Source organism: Hibiscus syriacus, unplaced genomic scaffold, assembly GCF_006381635.1.
Source record: "Hibiscus syriacus cultivar Baekdansim isolate YM2019G1 unplaced genomic scaffold, ASM638163v2 tig00117011_pilon, whole genome shotgun sequence".
Lineage (NCBI taxonomy): Eukaryota > Viridiplantae > Streptophyta > Magnoliopsida > Malvales > Malvaceae > Hibiscus > Hibiscus syriacus.
In genome coordinates, this window is record NW_024063523.1 from 205,036 (window position 1) to 223,005 (window position 17,970).

At 33.9% G+C, this 17,970-nt stretch overlaps 3 protein-coding genes across 3 annotated transcripts; all 3 read left to right on the forward strand.

Moving 5' to 3' along the window:
* Positions 1-261: 261 nt before the first annotated feature.
* LOC120195255 lies at positions 262-1,188 on the forward strand. The gene is made up of 4 exons (XM_039197329.1): positions 262-417; positions 497-621; positions 713-843; positions 949-1,188. The coding sequence occupies exons 1-4, from the start codon at positions 366-368 to the stop codon at positions 1,085-1,087; spliced, it is 447 nt and encodes a 148-aa protein (XP_039053260.1). The 5' UTR covers positions 262-365; the 3' UTR covers positions 1,088-1,188.
* A 2,861-nt stretch (positions 1,189-4,049) lies between these two features.
* Positions 4,050-5,701, forward strand: LOC120195248 (eugenol synthase 1-like). Its single transcript, XM_039197320.1, has 5 exons — positions 4,050-4,310; positions 4,399-4,533; positions 4,716-4,953; positions 5,041-5,244; positions 5,335-5,701. The coding sequence occupies exons 1-5, from the start codon at positions 4,128-4,130 to the stop codon at positions 5,499-5,501; spliced, it is 927 nt and encodes a 308-aa protein (XP_039053251.1). The 5' UTR covers positions 4,050-4,127; the 3' UTR covers positions 5,502-5,701.
* A 9,684-nt stretch (positions 5,702-15,385) lies between these two features.
* On the forward strand, positions 15,386-17,607 carry LOC120195249 (eugenol synthase 1-like). The gene is made up of 5 exons (XM_039197321.1): positions 15,386-15,650; positions 15,729-15,863; positions 16,638-16,875; positions 16,969-17,172; positions 17,273-17,607. The coding sequence occupies exons 1-5, from the start codon at positions 15,468-15,470 to the stop codon at positions 17,437-17,439; spliced, it is 927 nt and encodes a 308-aa protein (XP_039053252.1). The 5' UTR covers positions 15,386-15,467; the 3' UTR covers positions 17,440-17,607.
* The last annotated feature ends 363 nt before the right edge of the window (positions 17,608-17,970 follow it).

The window sequence follows — 17,970 nt, forward strand, 5'->3', positions numbered from 1 at the left end:
CATCTCAGCAAGGAAACTAAACTTGCAATGATCAACACACCAACAAGATCAAAACGCGTGGTGTTGCCACTGTGTGAAATCTGTGGGCAGCTCAACTAAGCAGTAGATTATTTCACAAGAGTTACTGAAGGCTTATCATAGTGAAAATGACTTCATTTTTGTCCCCATCTCAATAAACTGGTCCCTTCCATTTTCAGGGGGGGGGGAAGTATTTTTTTAGGATAAGAACGAGTTAAAAGTTGGACTCAGATAAGGTCGCACTCACCTATATAAAAAAACCCTTTGTTTTTCTCAAGATATTTGTTACTTAAACATAGTTCACTTCCAGTATTGGTTCAAGCAAGTAAAAGATCATCAGCCAAAAAATGGGTTCTTTAATGGCAGGATGGGATTCTCCTATATCAGATCCTACATCAGGTTCTTTGCACAAAAATCTTATCTTCTTTTCTTTTTAACCTTGTTGTTTAATATCTGATCATTTGGAGAATTCTTTTAGTTGTACTCAAAAGAAACAAGTCGCTTACTAAGGAAGAGATTGAAGCTTACTGGAAATCAAAGAGGAAAACTGAGGAAGAACATCTTAAGGCTATATATGGCTCACCAGATAGTTGCAACCAGCAGGTACAATTTTCTTTGATTCCAATATGAGTATCGGATATGAATATACGTTCGATACGAATACCTTGGCCTTTTCGTTTTTCATCCATGGCAGGAAAGTCCATTAATGGAGTACGGAAAGAAATATATGAGATCAAGCTCTATCCCCTTGCCCCATAAAAACCAGGGATCCCTAGACATGGACTCGGAAATAAGCCTGGAAAATATAATAAAGAAAAATGGCTGGTAAGTAGATAAATTCTTAATTTTATACCATTACCACCTAAAAATAAGCTTAAAAGCTTAGAAATTCCTTTACAAAAGTTAAGATTTTTGGACGGATGATTGTAGGTGGACGAGGAGCACTTGGGCGTTCTTGAATGAACCTCCTGTTCTGGACCGTCCGGCGAGCAGTTACAAGCCACAGTTCCACATCGCCAACCTTGCTGCTTCGAAGCTTAACAAAGATTCTGGCATCAGTGCCAATTAGTCTTTTTCGTACCTTATCTGTTATGTGGGTGTATTTATCTGCTTAATCTGTGTATAAAGAATGGCATGTATCATGATAATGTGTTGGTTTTTGTGGCTCAAGTCTCTTGTGGTTTTGGAGTCTGTATAAAGTACATACAAAGAGTCCTACTCGAATCTCAATTGCAAAACTTATGTCACTAAAAAGGAATCACAGACACTAACTAGACTGCAAAGATGATAAAATCGATCGCCCTTCTGCTCCCTGCAGAATTCAGATTAATGGCCAAGTAATTTGTAAGATTAATCTATGAATTATAATTTGGATGATAAAATCTCCGAATATCATTTGGGAATTGGGAACATACGAGTATCATCAATATTGAGTGGTAGGAGGACCCAAGCTGAATGTGCAAACCACCGGTTAACTTTTTTTAGTAAGAAAGTATATAATTTGGTTTCATCTCAACGCATGCAAGTGTAGGGCCATTGCCCATGCTTCTACCTGCAATGCAAGCCGTAATCTAGTGGTGGCCTCCAAGACAAGTTCAATCCTGGCTGTGCCCAAATCATTATCACTCATATGAATGGACAATACTGCAATTATTACAACTAGTCGGACAACTTTTTTCTGTTGTTTTCCATAAGAACTCACGATTGAGTCTGATGTAAACCAAACCTATAATATGAAATATCTTCTTCTCCTACCTAACTTCATCTGGAACTTGGGGGTTTACCAATATGTAAAAATTGATCCAATTTGTCTTCATCTGGCCATTTTAATATCTCGAAGTGTTCATTCAATAAGTGTTCAATTTTTACCTAATGAATCAATTAAATTTAAATTAACAATTTTTATCTAATGAATCAATTAAATTTAAATTAAGTCTAACATCATTGTAATATTTTAAAATTTGTAAACCCAACCGTATTTAAAAATTGAGTGAAGTACACAAATGGTCCCCGGATTATAGGGTACTATTTTATTTAAGTCTTTTGACTATTAAAAGTTACAAAATGGTCATCTGACTATAGAATGTTGCTTTATTAAGTCGGTTGATTGTTAAAAGTTACAAAATAATCATCTGATTATTTATTATGTTCTAAACTTGTTTTCTTTTTGTTAAAAATTAACATTTGTTTAAGTTTGACGTTAACATGATGATTGAGATATTATAGTCATTTGAAATTCTAGGATCATATTTTATCGTATCACATTCAACGGGTTAACGTTCAACTCAATATCGTCCATTTTTTAACGGAAAAAGACGAATTTGGAACATAATGAATAGTCGAGTGATCATTTTGTAACATTGAATAGTCGAGGGACTAAAGAAATCAAAATTCTACAGTCAAAGGATTATTTTGTAACTTTTAATAGTTGAAGGACTTAATAAAGTAGTATTGTATACTCGGGGGACCATTTGTGTACTTTACCCTTAAAAATATTAGAGAAAATTCATATCTAAACATTAAAATACATAATCAAAATTTACAAATGTAACCCAAAAGTATGCATTCAGTTGGACTCTAAAAATCTTTGGCCCAACACGTGTCTCATCATCTTAATCCATCATAGTCCCTTCCGAGGGCTATCAAAATATCCAATAAAAAATATCTCTTGTCCCTTGAACAATATCTTGACCAGGGACGAAGTCGCTAAAAAATTGGCAGAGGCTGTGGGCCCTCAAAATCTTTTGGTATAATAGTATTGTAAATCCCTTTTAATTTAAATATTTATAAAATAAAATAGTTAGTTTTCTTAATTCTTAAATTTAAATATTCAATAGAATTTTATTTTTATATATATAATAATTTAAATTCTCCCAATATTTAATCCAAAGTTCTAACCTCATTCTAATCTTGACCACATTCTTTTTTTTCTTTCTAATCTTCCCGTCCTCTTTTTTTTTCTATATTACTTGGTAAATTATCTTAAAGGTCATTAGATTATGAGGTTAATTATATTTTAATTTTTTGAACAAAAGAAATTTATGGATTAAGTCATCAAATTTATATAAATACAAAAATAATATTTCGTTAATTGTTAAAAACGAGTGATTTAATTAATATCATTAAAATATATAAGTGATATAATTGATGAAATTAGAATACCCAGTATAATTAAGTGACTAGTCAAATAGTTTACCCATTTCTAAATTTGGATCAAAATTGACGGATGTCAAATTATGGTTCACCTAACCCAGCTTGTTGACAGTCGAGACTTTTCGGTCATGATGATGCTTGAATGATAACGACTGCCTAACTTATTAGTTGCTCCCATACCAAGACTTTTCAATGACTATCCAACCGATTTCTTCCCCAAAATATTTGGATTCTTCTTGCAATTATAAATAAATTTTTATTAAACTTTTAAAATTAAACATTTGCAACCATTCCTTTAATTTTCGTATTTTTTAAGTAAACCTAATTTTTTTTAAATTTATTTAAAGATTTAATTGGTTATTTATCGTATCTACCGAGTTAAATTGATAAAAACATCTTGATAAAGAATTATATAAATTTAATGTAGTTGCACACATAATTTTTTTCTCGAAAAATTGTTTAAAATTATATAAATTTATATCTTGTATAAAATATTTTATCTTAATACTCTTATTTTAAAGGAAGATTATTATTAATAACAGTATGTTTAAAATGTGATAAATTCTAATATATTTTTTTTCTAAATATTATTTTTTATTAATCTAAGTGATTACAAAGTAGTATATACTCAAAATATTTTTAATCATTTGACAATAAATATTCAAACACTTCTACAATGGGTGTGTTCGAACCAAAAACCATGTTTTAAATGTTATTTTAAGTAACCATATGTGTTTTAAAATAGATCTAGCTACGATCTAACTACCAATTTGTGTTTTATGGTTGATGGGACCTATAGGTAGGACACTAAATTCTCACCAACAAGGCTCCTCTCATTTCAACTATAAATAGTGCATCAGTTGCCTGTCAAAATTTCATTACAACAAACATACTCCAAAACCGTTTCCCTTTTATACCAACATTGTTCTAGTTCCCGTTGCTGAAGAAACTCATCAATGGCTGAGAAGAGCAAGATTTTGGTGATAGGAGGAACCGGCTACATCGGAAAGTTCATTGTTGAAGCCAGTGCGAAAGAGGGTCACCCCACTTTCGCTTTAGTCAGAGAGACCACCCTCTCCGACCCCGTTAAGGGAAAGATCATCGACGACTTCAAGAACTTAGGGGTCCAGTTGTTGATCGTTAGTAGTCTTGGATTTAGATCTTCATGTACATTGTTCATGGTTGTGAATACTTTGTTTATTATGATTCTGTGAGCATTTATTGCAGGGAGATCTTTACGACCATGAAAGTTTGGTGAAGGCAATAAAGCAAGTCGATGTGGTGATTTCGGCGGTGGGGCAAATGCAGATAGCAGATCAAGTTAAGATCATTGCTGCCATTAAAGAAGCTGGGAATGTCAAGGTTTGTCTTTCTCTGTTCCATTTCACACAATTTGCTTTATTTTATACTGATATGAGAGCTGAACGCATTTTGGCAACAGTGGACCAAAGAGATTTACAGGAACTTAGCTGGTAGCTAGCATTTTCTAAATTTCTTCATTGTATTCTAATTGAAACTTTTATTTTTTTTTTAAATTTGATCAGAGATTCTTGCCGTCCGAATTCGGAACGGACGTGGACCTGAATAAGGCGATTGAGCCGGCAAAATCAGCATTCGGAATCAAGGCTCAAATCCGTCGTGCTGTCGAGGCTGAAGGGATCCCATACACTTATGTGCCTGCTAACTGCTTTGCAGGCTTCTTTGTTCCTACTTTGGCACAGCCAGGAGCCACCTCTCCTCCAAGAGACAAGGTGGTTATCCTAGGCGATGGAAATCCCAAAGGTATACTAAGCATTTATGATCACAAATTTAACTAAGAAATTAAAGAGATAATCTGTAAACACCCTTTGCATCCAATTCCTTGTGCAGCTGTTTTCAACCATGAAGCCGATATCGGAACCTACACCATCAAAACCGTGGACGACCCGAGAACGTTGAATAAGACCTTGTTCATCAAGCCTCCCAGAAACACCTACTCATTCAACGAGCTAGTCGCCCTGTGGGAGAAACTGATAGGCAAAACCCTTGAGAAAACATATGTTCCAGAGGAACAACTGCTCAAACAGATCCAAGGTTGATAAAATCCCCTGCTCTTTATTTGGATTTATTCACGCAACTCTTATACTTTGTTCTTCATTCACGCATTTCATCAAACACTTGCAGAGTCTCCAATTCCATTCAATATTCTGTTGGCTATCAGTCACTCCATCTTTATCAACGGTGACGGTACCAACTTCGAGATCAAACCATCCATCGGGTTCGAAGCTTCTGAACTATACCCTGAAGTGAAATACACCACTGTGGAAGAAATCCTCAGTCGTTTTGTTTGAGAAAAGCTAGAAATCAAATCGGACCTTGTTATTGAACTAATAATTCAGAAACCGTCACTGAAGGATTTGGGCCAAGGGCTTTCGGATTCTCTGTTGGTGTGTGTGTTCATAAGTTTATCATTACTATCACTGAACATAAAGCGAACCATGCTGTTGTCGTTGTGTCTTTTTTTATGTTGATTGTGGGAAGAAAGGAAGAATAAGGAAAAAGGAAGAAAAAGAAAAAGAGAGGACCGAAAAGAAAACCATTTGATTATATATATAAAATTAATCTTGCATTACTATTGATCTTTGTGTTTCTATATATTAATCGAAAAAATAATTAAATTTAAAGAAAAATATTAAGAATATTACTTTGAATTTAAAGTAAATTATATGATTGGTCACTGAAATATGAAAATTTCTTTAACATAAATTTCAAAAAATAACAAAATAGATACTAATATTATTATTTTAATTACTCAACTATTAACTTGCGTTAGGCTAATAACATAAAGCTGACGTGGCTATTTAAACTAGTTTGTCTGACATCTTTTCATGATACAATATGAGAGTTGGCCAACATTTTAACTCGACCTTGCCTCTCTTTCTCCTTGCTTTCTTAAAATCTTGTAGCAGAAGGGTGCTAACTCAACCTTCTCCTTGCTTTCTTAAAATCTTGTAGCAGAAGGGTGCTAACTCAACCTTCTCCTTGCTTTTCATTAATAGTTGTGAAATATTATGAATGAGGGGACACTATTTTAATGCACAAGTTGCAAATAGTATAAATACTACTGCTCAAGTTGTTAATAGTGGTCATCATGTTTGTCTTTCTGCTTTTTGTTCTGATTCTTTAGATCTATGGCATAGGAGGCTCGACCATCCTTTTCAAGGCATTCCAGTATGTACCTTAAAGAGTTGCAATATTGTTTTTGATACTAACAAAAATTGGCATTTGTGTCAAGCATGTCAGCTTGGTAAGATGCATAAACTCTTTTACAGCCTCTCTTACTGTGTATCAAAACCCTTTAAAACTTTTTACTGCTGATGTGTGGAGTCCTGCCCCTGCTCATTCTCAAGGGTTCAAGTATTATATTGCTTTTACCGATGCGCGTACAATGTACACCTGGATTTATTTTTTGAAACAGAAATTCGAGGTGAAAACTGTATTTATTCAATTTCATAAACAAGTGGAAAGACAGTTGGGAATCAAACTAAAAATTTTGCAGTTTGATGGAGGGGGAGAGTTTATTGCTCTACAGAGTTACTTCAAGGAGCTGGGTATTCTGCATAGGTTGCCATGCCCTCACACTTCAGCACAGAATGGGATTATTGAAAGGAAGCACAGATAAGTGGTGGAAATGGGGTGACACTGTTGTCACAAGCAACTTTACCTCTATGGTTCTAGTCTGGTGTGTGCAGACAGTCCTTATCTATATTGTGTCAAATGGTCATCTGTTGTCAAGAGTGTCTTTGCCTAATTTTGACTGTCCTTTGCATATCGTGTCTTCTGCACCTGGTCTTGCTAACAATACTTTATCTCTTGTGGTGTCATCATCATCTCCATCCATTAACTCCACTTCTCCTTTATCTCCATCAGTACCATTATGACCACTATTAAATAATATTCACCACTTCACTTCCTCTTCTTTCATCTCACTCACCTAGTTCACCATATCCACATTTTACCGCTTCCTTATTGTCATCTCAACCATTGGCTTTTGCAACCATTCAGGCTGTCCATGACTCATAATTCTTTTTCATCAGATCAATTACCACATTCTTCATCTACATTACCATCTACATCTACATCACCGTCTACTTCTACATCACCATCTCCATCTCCATCTCCATCTCCATCTCCATCTCCATCTATATCACCTCCTCCATCTCTTCCATTTTCACATTCTTCCATTCCATCCTAATCAAGAGTTGTGCAGAATGCTCATCCTGTGGTTACTAGAGGGAAAGCATGGGTGTTTAAGCCTAAAGTGTTTATCACTGAAATCAAGAACAAAGAATCTAAAGATGTTTTCGAGGCTTTGAGGCATCCTAATTGGAAGCATGCTATTTTTAAGAGTACAATGCTCTAGAAAAGAATGACACATGGGAGCTACAACCTTTGTCACTTGATCGAAGGCCAGTAGGGTGCAAATGGCTTTGTAAGGTGGAAAAGAAGCCTGATGGTTCAGTTGAAAGGCTTAAAGTAAGGTCGGTTGCTAAGGGGCACTCCCAAAAGGTTGGCAATGATTTTAAGGAAACCTTCAGCACGATTTTACGTGCTACCACGATCAGAATAGTGTTAGCCACTCCTGTTGTTAAAAGTTGGAACATACACCAGATTGATATCAATAATGTGTTTCTAAATGGGCAACTTGCTAAAGAAAACTACATGGAGCACCTTACTGGTTTTGAGAGTTTTGGACATAATGGAGAAAAACTAGTTTGCAAGCTAAAAGGGCTCTCTACGGTCTCAAGCAGGTCCCAAAAGCTTGGTTTAATACTCTTAAAGTTTTTTTAATTATAAAGTTGAGGTTCGTGACATCCAAGACAGATTCCTCCTTGTTTATCAGGGATAGTGGCGACAAAAAGATTTTATTAATGGTGTATGTGGATGATAGTATCATCGCATGCAGTAGTGCAACAGAGGTGAATAATGTTGTTAACCAAGTCAACAATGAATTTTCTTTGAAAGACTTGAGAGAGCCTGGATATTTCCTGGGTATGAAGGTGAATCATTACACTTCAGGGCTTGTGCTAAGTCAGAAAAAGTATATCAAAAGAGCTTTTGACAAAGGATGACATGTTACAAACAAAGGCAACCCCAACTCCCATGCGAGTAACACCTAAGCTTAAAGTTGATGATGGGCAAGTTGTGGATGATGCTCAGCTTTATCAAAGCATAATTGGTGGGTTACAATAAGTGTGCCTTACAGGGCCTGGCATTGCTTATGTAGTCAATAAGGTGAGTTAGTACATGAACCTCAAGATGCTTATTGGAAAGCTGTTAAATGCATTCTGAGGTATTTGAGTGAAACATTGTCACATGGTCTAGTTTTCAAGGGAGTTGATATGGTCAATCTGGTTTGCTATGCTGATGCTAACTAGCCTTCCTTTGTTGAAGATATAAGATCTACAACATGTTATTGTATATTTCTGGGGCCTAATCTTATGACTTGAAGCTCTAAGAAGAAAGTTGTGGTTTCAAGGTCAACTTCTGAGGCTGATTATAGAAGCCTTGTAAATGTTGCTTTTGAATTGTGTGGGTAGAACATTTATTGAAAGAAGTTGTGATTCAGTTGTATGGGGTTCCAGTGGTGTGCTGTGACAATACATCCACTGTTTCAATGGAAACAAATCCAACTCACCATACCTAAATCAAGTATGTGGAGATCGATTATCATTTGGTTAGAGAAAAGGTTCTAGTTGGTCAGCTAATTGTCAACTACATTCTTGTTGCTAAACAAATTGCAAACATTCTTACTAAATCTATTCCACCAACTTTGTTTGAATCCATGAGTAACAGGTTGAATGTTTTGCCTGGTGGTGAATTTCAAGAAGAAAAAAAGCTAGGAAAATGATAGAGTATTGCTTTGTAACTGAAGTTGTTATTTCTGTTGTAACCGGTCAGCCTCTACTTTTGTAATTGTATGGGCTTTTCCTAGTACTATAAGTAGGCATATTGTTGTATTGGGCTGCTATGCTGATTTTAATGAAATACCAGGTATTGTTCTTTTACTCTCTTTTCTTAACTATTATTATGTTCTTCTCTTGTCTCTCTATTTTTTCTAATTCCTTCACGATTCCTTCATGGTTTTACAAGTATAGATTCTTTAAATGACTGAAGCTAAGTTTCTATCACTGTATCCTACAAGATATGCTCATATCGCATTAAATTAAGATATATGAGAAAAAGTTTACAGATGCTCTTCTTCTGTTGCATACCACCATTAATATCAGACCATTTGCTGAATGTAATTTGTTGTAACACCCTAATCTGGTCCAACCCAAAGAATTCAAAGATTATAATGTCACAAAGGGCCACCGAAGTAGGTAACTCAAAAATTTTCTTTTAAAACAATCGTAAAACATCACGTAAAATCCATCTCAAGTAAAATAAAATAAAACATAGCAATTCAAGGTTACAAAATACGGGGAGCTCTCAAATCATCCATAATAAATACATTGAGTTTAAAAACCAAAATAGAGTTACATCTTAATACAAAAGGGTCTACAATAGTACATGCCCTCTAAATAAATCAAGATGTACTTTGGTGCCTCGGTTGTGTTGGAATATCTAGTGAGAATAATGCTTCTCAGTCAGCCTCCAAAGAAACTTCGCACGGAAACACATTCTGAATGCTGAGTTTACGAGATCAGTGTCTCACTAATAACTATACTATACTACATGCATTCACTAGATGCACATGCTAGAGGCACAAGTATAAAGACATAAGAATACTGATCTATCATGTTGTGGTAGGCATCATGGTGTGGATGAGGGTTCTACATCTCGGAGCTCACACACCCATCTATCCTTCCTAATACCCTTGGGTATTTGGGGTGAGATTCAGAACTACATCGAAAATGTACACCTGACCAACTTACTCCGTCGAGTCTTAGAGCATCTGCACCCAATTGGCGACTAAAATGCCTTGGCACTGAGATCGAGTCTCACGATGGGCATTTCATAACTATGATAGCCAGAGGTCTCCCACGGAAGCTGCTCTCAACCTGGCATTGGGGGCAGCCTACTATCCTACCTCCCCCTTACCCCATTACATATGGGAATAGGGTCAACTAATTTTTTTTTTGTAGTTTTATTTCATGATGTTTTGGTGTTATTGGGTTCCTCAATTCTAACTGTTCGTTGGTACCGATACTAAGCTCCTCAGTATTGATACTGGCCTCTGGGTATTGATACTACTGACTTATTGAAGGTTGATAACAAAGGGTTGGTATTGAAACTCCTTCTTGAGTATTGATACTTCTGGTCTATGGTATCGATAATTTTCTGAGTACTGATACTAAATTTGGCTTCGATGTTTTGAAAAATGCCTAAGTATTGATACCCCTATCGAGAAGTATCAATACTCTACCCTTGATATCGATACTCCCGTGAGTACCGATACCAGAATTGTATTATGAAATCTGCTAAGTGAACATGATATCGATATCACCCTACATGTAACATCCATTTCTTGGATACGTTTTCGTATACAAGTCACAGGTGTCAAATAACTTTTAAAAATATTTTCTTATTTGTAAACCCATAAAAATTTGTTTAAAAAATAAAACATTTTTAATATCATAATAATAAAACGTTCGTTGTAACATATTATAAAAATGATAACTTTAATACATTCTAGAGCATTTTCTTAAGTCCAAATACATGCCACCTAGTTATCAAAACAGACATAAATGTCCTACAGTTACTGATGAGGCAACCTTTGATTGATGATGTTCACTTCACTCCTTACTCCGCTAGTCTTTGCTATTTCCTACATGTGAAATCAACACATGCTAAGTATTTACTTAGTGAGGCAACATGATACAAAATGTATTATACTTAAATATAAGCATAATATAAATTATCAAAATACGAATGAAATCATATAGCTCATATCAATTACATTAACTTGGCTTGGCTAACCAATCTTCATTCAAATGGCATGATAAATTATTTTTAGTATGCCCAACATACCTATCAATCAGTATTTTTCAATTTAACCTTTATTTTGCCCAATGTATGTCAAATGAGAATGCAAGGTACATGCATTGCATCGAAGTGCCGAAATGGAAATTCACAAACTCATTATGAATTCCATGGATTGCACATATAGTGCCGAAATGGTTGTTCATAAACACATTATGAATACCATGGGTTGCACATTTAGTGTCAAAAATGCACCGTTATGCATTAAACGAAATCAATCAATAACTTATATATATAATTGTATATTAAAATGGTAATTCACAAACTCATTATGAACCATGATTACACATATAGTGCCAAAAGTACACATAGTAATGATACAGAAATGCACCGTTATGCATTAAACAAAATCGATCGATACCATCATACATGAAGTATGTCGAAATGCACCTATGACTCTCAATGCACATACAATGGACTTTTAAGTCAATTTCACAAATTTAAACATTTATTTCTGCAATATCAATAACCATTGAACAACTTCAACGTTTATCTATTCCTTTTAGAGCAGTTCATACATTAAAACTTATTCTTAATATCATTTCCATAAACGTTATGAAAACATATCAAAGTATTTTAAAACATGCTTTATCAAAACATTTGAGGTTGACTCGTCGCAAGTCTCCCCCACTTCATAGAAGTACAACAAATGCACTCACCTGATATGCCTCACTACATGTTGTAATGATGCCCGACTATTCGACAACTTTATCCTTGCCCTTTTTCTTGCTTAACTATGGAGCTTGGTTACAATCTATACAAGCATCCATTAATTACACATACCATACAAATGTTAGTATACTTTCTAACATTTATACTTTTAATAATACTCAATAGTACTGTTATTTTCAATTTCTATTAAAATTCACCCTATCTTAAAATTCTAGGCTTAATAGTATAGGTACCCCTACTATCGATACTTCTATACTATGGTATCGATACTCCCTTCAGTATCAATACCATTTCTGCATTCTGGAATCCATAATATTGATAATTTCCTCTTAGTATCGATACCCACAACAATATCGATACTAATTGCATCAATATCGATACTGTTCATCCTAATTCCTCAAATTTAAACTTATAATATCGATACTGTTCTTCAAGTACCGATACCATTTCCCATATTTTTCATTTTTCATTTTGATTTTTACCCAATTTTCGTGTAAATCCTTTAATTTTATCTCGAAACATAACCTTAAACTCATTATTATTCAAACCAACTGCCTTACATCCACAAATCTCCATATAACATCCAATAACTCCCAAGAACTCTTTAAAACTAAAATCACACCCAAACCTCAAACATGTTTTCAATCACTTCCAAGGCTTCTAATCTCTTATTTACTTCTTTGACAAGTCAAATTTACTTGTAAACCTCAATAAAAACTCATATTTCATCATATTACTCAAAAACTCATTTTCTTAAATCTCAAATAATTCACCAATCACTTAGTTTTAATCATCCTTGAACTTTCCTTAAGCCTCTATATCACTCAATGTTTCAAAACCAGCCCATAAACTAAAGGAAAAACCAACTTGAAGAAACTTACCTTTGGCTATGGAGGAGAGCACGGGACGAGCAAGAGAAGAAGAAGAATATAACTTAGCTAACTTTCCCCTTTTCATTCTTCTTAAATATCCCTAATAAAATAAACTTTTAAATTCATTTCCCCCTAAAGGACTAAAATGCCCCTTTATTCTTCCATTCTTACTAATTAGTCTTAAACACAATTTCCTAAATCATTTCTTGTACTTTACCATTTATTCAATTTTATCCTTCAAATTTTAATTCCTTTCAATATAGTTACTAACCTGATGTTTGGGGTATTACACTACGAGTATCTATACCTCACCTACAGTATTAATACCCGTTTTATGAGTACTGATACTCGTAGCCCAAAACCCTTTGTTTTTAACACTTGAAGAACAATATCGGTAATGTTTGATTATAGGGATTATAATAAGGCTGTAAACATGTTGAAAAACACCCAAATGCTGAATCTACCATGAACATGCTTCATAACTCACGCAACCTACCAAAACGCATCTAATAACCTACATGTGTTAGAGTTGAGTTATAAATGAGTTACCTTGATTTTCTAAGCTGTTGGAAGTGTCCAGTGCTCAACCAAGCACTTGTTTCTCCTTTCCTCTAGCCTTGGAGCATTCTTCAACTTCTCTCGCTAGATATGAATCAAATGCTTTGAGTTATTAGCTTGATCTAAAGGTTAAGAAGGATTTAAAGACACTTCCCAAGGCTTAAACTTTCTGAAAACGGATTAGAACCCTTAAGTTCCATAACCCCCACAAAACCTATATTTGGCTATCAATGTGATATGAAGAGGTTGAGAGCTTGATTTAAAGCTCTAGAGTTCATGATTAGGATTCTTACCTTTAAATTGCTAAACTAAGGTTGCAAGGCCACCAAGTTAACATCTTTGTTGGTTCTAGGTTGAAAGAAAATGAAGGATTAATGAGGAGGAGGAGAGACAAATAAGAGTTGAGAAAAAAGAAAAAGAAAAAGATAACGTGATATCATCAACAATTAAGGATTTTTAGCTTTTGAAAATAAAATGGTGAAACTACACATTTGTTCTTTTTTCTTTTAACTCTAGATTAAAAATACCCCCTTTTTACTCATGTTGGGCCCCAAACAAGCTCAATCCTACACTCATTTGGGTTAAGCTTCCTCACAATACTAATGAATTTATCTAATCCCACTCGGGTTAACCCAAAACTACTAATCCGAGATTCAGGGCGTTACATTTGTTGCCAATGATATTATAACCAAACTAATCTAAAACATTCCTCACCCAACATGTGGAGCTGGTGATAGGGTTATTAAAAAATACCTGACCTGATTGACCCGACCCGTCGACTGGTTAAAAAATATCGAGTATTTATTTTGAAAATACACGATTTTTCAAGTTGGTTAGTTAGCCCGCTATATTTTTCAGGTTTCCGGGCCGGGCCTAGGTCACAAAATCTTACTTAACCAAGTACTTGTCGACCCAATACCCAGTTTCTTATATATATATATTATTTTTATTTTATATTGACCTTTTATTTATAATTCTAAAATTATTTCACTCTAACATTCAAAATTTCTAATTTTTTAAATTTTACCACCATAACATTCTAAATTCTTAATTTCTTAAATTATTTCACATTAACATTCTAAATTATTTTTTTAAAATTTTATTTTAACTTCGAAACATTTCAAATTTAATTATATTTTTTATTAAATTTTCTTTCAATTATGTAATTTGAATTTTTAAACTTTATGTGTGAATTATATATTATAGACCTTTAAATTTTAAATTTTTTCTCTCTCTATATATATATATTTAAAATAATATAATTTAAAGAAAAATAAGAAAGTTATGAACCAGGTATTCGTGGTCTAGAAATACATGTACCCAGATGTAATGGGCCGGGACACATGCCGACATTTTGATATTAAAAAATTTCGGGTACCCAAAAATACGGGTACCCAATTTTAAACACCCCTAACTAGTGAAATAATTGTTGCATAGGATATGAAGTTTCGTGTGTTTATTCATTAATACATAAACAAAATATAACGAAGGTAGTACGATGTTTGAAAAAAAAATAAAAATTAGAAATCATTTAAAATAAAATAATTATAAAATATATGCTTAATCATCTATTTGATGTTTTAGTAGTAGTTTATGAATAAAACTAAATATTAACTATTTTGTTAATATTGTCGCGTCATCAATTTAATGTGAATGATAATAAATTGATTATTTTATTATAAATTGATAATATTAGTGATCCATATATTGTTTTTAAAACTTTAGTGAAAAAATATAAAATTTGCTCTAACACTAATAGCCATTGGTGTAGTTTACCCTATTAAAAATAATTAAACCATTAAGATTTAATGGTCAATTGCCTCTCTCACGTATGACGTCTGCTATAACAAAATTGTTTTAACGTCTGTTAATTTAAAAATGATTAAACCATTAAAGTTAGGGACAAGTGCCCTTTCACCTGCAACACATGTTCGTCCCAGGAATAAGATTATTTTTTTATTTTTTTCTTTATTTAAGGAAACAATAAATAAATGGCGTCGGTACTATGTTGCCACAAAGAAGGCGGCTATTATTGCAAGTTTAGATCCATTTTTTCAACTATAAATAGTGCACCATTTGTCTGTCAAGTTCCACTACAATAACACAATAAAAAACTTTTCCTTTTTATACCGAGATAGTTTTCGTCTTTGTAGCTGAAGGAACTCATCGATGGCTGAAAAAAGCAAGGTTTTGGTGATCGGAGGAACCGGATACATCGGGAAGTTCATCGTTGATGCCAGCGCAAAAGAGGGTCACCCCACTTTTGCATTAGTCAGAGAGACTTCCCTCTCCGATCCCGTTAAGGGAAAAATCATCGACGATTTCAAGAACTCAGGGGTCCAGTTGTTAACAGTAAGCAATTAGTCTTGGAGTTCTTCACATGCATTCATGGCTGTGAAAATATATTTATTTATTCTGATTTTTATGAAGGGGGATCTTTACGACCATGAGAGTTTGGTTAAGGCAATACAGCAAGCTGATGTGGTGATTTCAGCCGTGGGTCTGACGCAGTTAGCAGATCAAGTTAAGATCATTGCTGCCATTAAAGAGGCTGGGAATGTTAAGGTTGGCGTTTCTCTGTTTAATTTAACTCATTTTGTTTGCAGAGTAATTACTGACCCTAGTAAGTAACACAATTTAAATAGATATACATATGGTTACAAATTAGTTAGGGAAAAGATAATCAAAGATAGATTAATACAAAACAAAAGGACCGAATATAAAAGCTAGATTAATATAAAAGGTTAGATTTAGATCTCGTTTGACGTTATTTTTTAAATGCACTTTTAATTAAAAAGTTTGTTTTAATCATAAAATTAACACCAAAAAATTAGAATTTATAGTTTTTATTTTTTATATTTAACTTTGATTTTATCCTTATTAATGAATGAGCTCCACTCAATTATGTATTTGTATTTGTATTTTAATTATTTAATATTAACCTCCTTAAAAAAATAATGTATTACATAATAATTTATTTTAATTGTTTAAAGTAAATAGAATTCATGATTTATATATTAAAATATTAATAAAATATTTTATATCCACGTGTTAAAAAGTATTGATAATATATTTTTAATAAAATATTTCATATTTTTAATTTACAACATAACATTTATAATGAACATTTTATTTTTTCAAACTAACTTTAAAATACATCTCTAAAAGTTACAATTTATACCATAACATATTTTTAAAATAATTCTCTCGTAATATAATTTTAAAGGATAAGTATACTCTTTATTTATATGGTCGAATATTTGGGAATCTTATTCCATAAGAATCAATGGTTTCTCAATTTCTTCATTCCACTCCAACGTTATTTCCTCTAATGATCAGAGATTTTTCCCATCGGAATTTGGAATGGACGTCGACCTGCATAATGTGGTTGAGCCGGCGAAATCACTAATGGAAATAAAGGCTCAAATCCGTCGTGCCGTTGAGGCTGAAGGGATCCCTTACACTTATGTGGCTTCTAACAGCTTTGCAGTCTACTTTCTTCAGTCTTTGTCACAGCCAGGACTCACCTCTCCCCCAAGAGACAAGGTCGTCATACTAGGCACTGGAAATCCCAAAGGTAAACAACCAAAAGCATTTATAATCAGAAAAGTTTATGAACACTTAGTTTCAGAGATTAAACAAAGCACATTGCATCCGATTCTGTTCGCAGCTGTTATCAACCATGAACACGACATCGGAACTTACACTATCAAAGCTGTCAATGATCAGAGAGCATTGAACAAGACCCTGTTCATCAGGCCTCCCAAAAACACCTGCTCGTTCAATGAGCTTGTTGTACTGTGGGAGAAATTGATCGGCAAAACCCTTGAGAAAACATATGTAACAGAAGAACAACTCCTGAAACAGATCCAAGGTTGATAAAATCTTCTGCTCTTGGTTTTTATTCATGCAATTCATATAAATATGTTGCTTTGTTAAGTGTTGTTGTTTGGTATTTGATAAAATTCTTGTAGAGGGTCCACGTCCACTCAGCCTTTTCTTGGCCATATGTCACGGCAACTTTGTCAATGGTGATTGCACCAACTTTGAGATAGAACCATCACTCGGGTTTGAAGCTTCTGAGCTATACCCTGAAGTGAAATATACAACTGTTGAAGAAGGCCTCAGTCGTTTTGTTTGAGAAAGATAGCAATCGAACCGGATCCTTTTTATTGAAAGCTTACCAGTAATAAGCTGAAGGATGTGCAGAGGGCTTGGGGATTCTCTGTGTCTATGTATATTCAGTGTCTATGAACAATTAAAACAGTTCTTTCTTTGTACTAGTCATCAATAGAGACCCATGCAAGCAAAATAATTTTGGAGTGCTGTTTTAAACAAATGAATACATGGACTGATGATCTGGAAAATTTAAGTGGATGTCAATACATTGGAAGAGGCTTGGAGTAAGAAAAAACTAGTTTTGATTGTGGAACATAGTTGAACATCAATATTGACTGATCATTAAAATAGAAACAGGTAAGTGTGTGATTCGTTGGTAATCAAAGAATTCAACGTTGGGTATGAGATTTCGCATTGGGTATCAACCTTTTGGCGTGGTCCAAGTCAGTTTGTATGTGTTTCTTTTAGATAAGATTCTCCCGATAAAATATTTATATATATATATATATATAAAGTTTAGGTGACGCCCCGGTCCAGGTCCAGGGTCAATGTA

Excerpts from the sequence above, each read along its gene's own strand:
- LOC120195249 (XM_039197321.1), top strand. The coding sequence starts at position 15,468 with ATGGCTGAAAAAAGCAAGGTTTTGGTGATCGGAGGAACCGGATACATC. Across the intron at positions 16,876-16,968 it reads AGGCACTGGAAATCCCAAAG|CTGTTATCAACCATGAACAC; the intron begins GTAAACAACCAA and ends TTCTGTTCGCAG. Across the intron at positions 17,173-17,272 it reads ACTCCTGAAACAGATCCAAG|AGGGTCCACGTCCACTCAGC; the intron begins GTTGATAAAATC and ends AAATTCTTGTAG.
- LOC120195255 (XM_039197329.1), top strand. The coding sequence starts at position 366 with ATGGGTTCTTTAATGGCAGGATGGGATTCTCCTATATCAGATCCTACA. Across the intron at positions 622-712 it reads CAGATAGTTGCAACCAGCAG|GAAAGTCCATTAATGGAGTA; the intron begins GTACAATTTTCT and ends CATCCATGGCAG. Across the intron at positions 844-948 it reads ATAATAAAGAAAAATGGCTG|GTGGACGAGGAGCACTTGGG; the intron begins GTAAGTAGATAA and ends GGATGATTGTAG.
- LOC120195248 (XM_039197320.1), top strand. The coding sequence starts at position 4,128 with ATGGCTGAGAAGAGCAAGATTTTGGTGATAGGAGGAACCGGCTACATC. Across the intron at positions 4,311-4,398 it reads TAGGGGTCCAGTTGTTGATC|GGAGATCTTTACGACCATGA; the intron begins GTTAGTAGTCTT and ends CATTTATTGCAG. Across the intron at positions 4,954-5,040 it reads AGGCGATGGAAATCCCAAAG|CTGTTTTCAACCATGAAGCC; the intron begins GTATACTAAGCA and ends TTCCTTGTGCAG.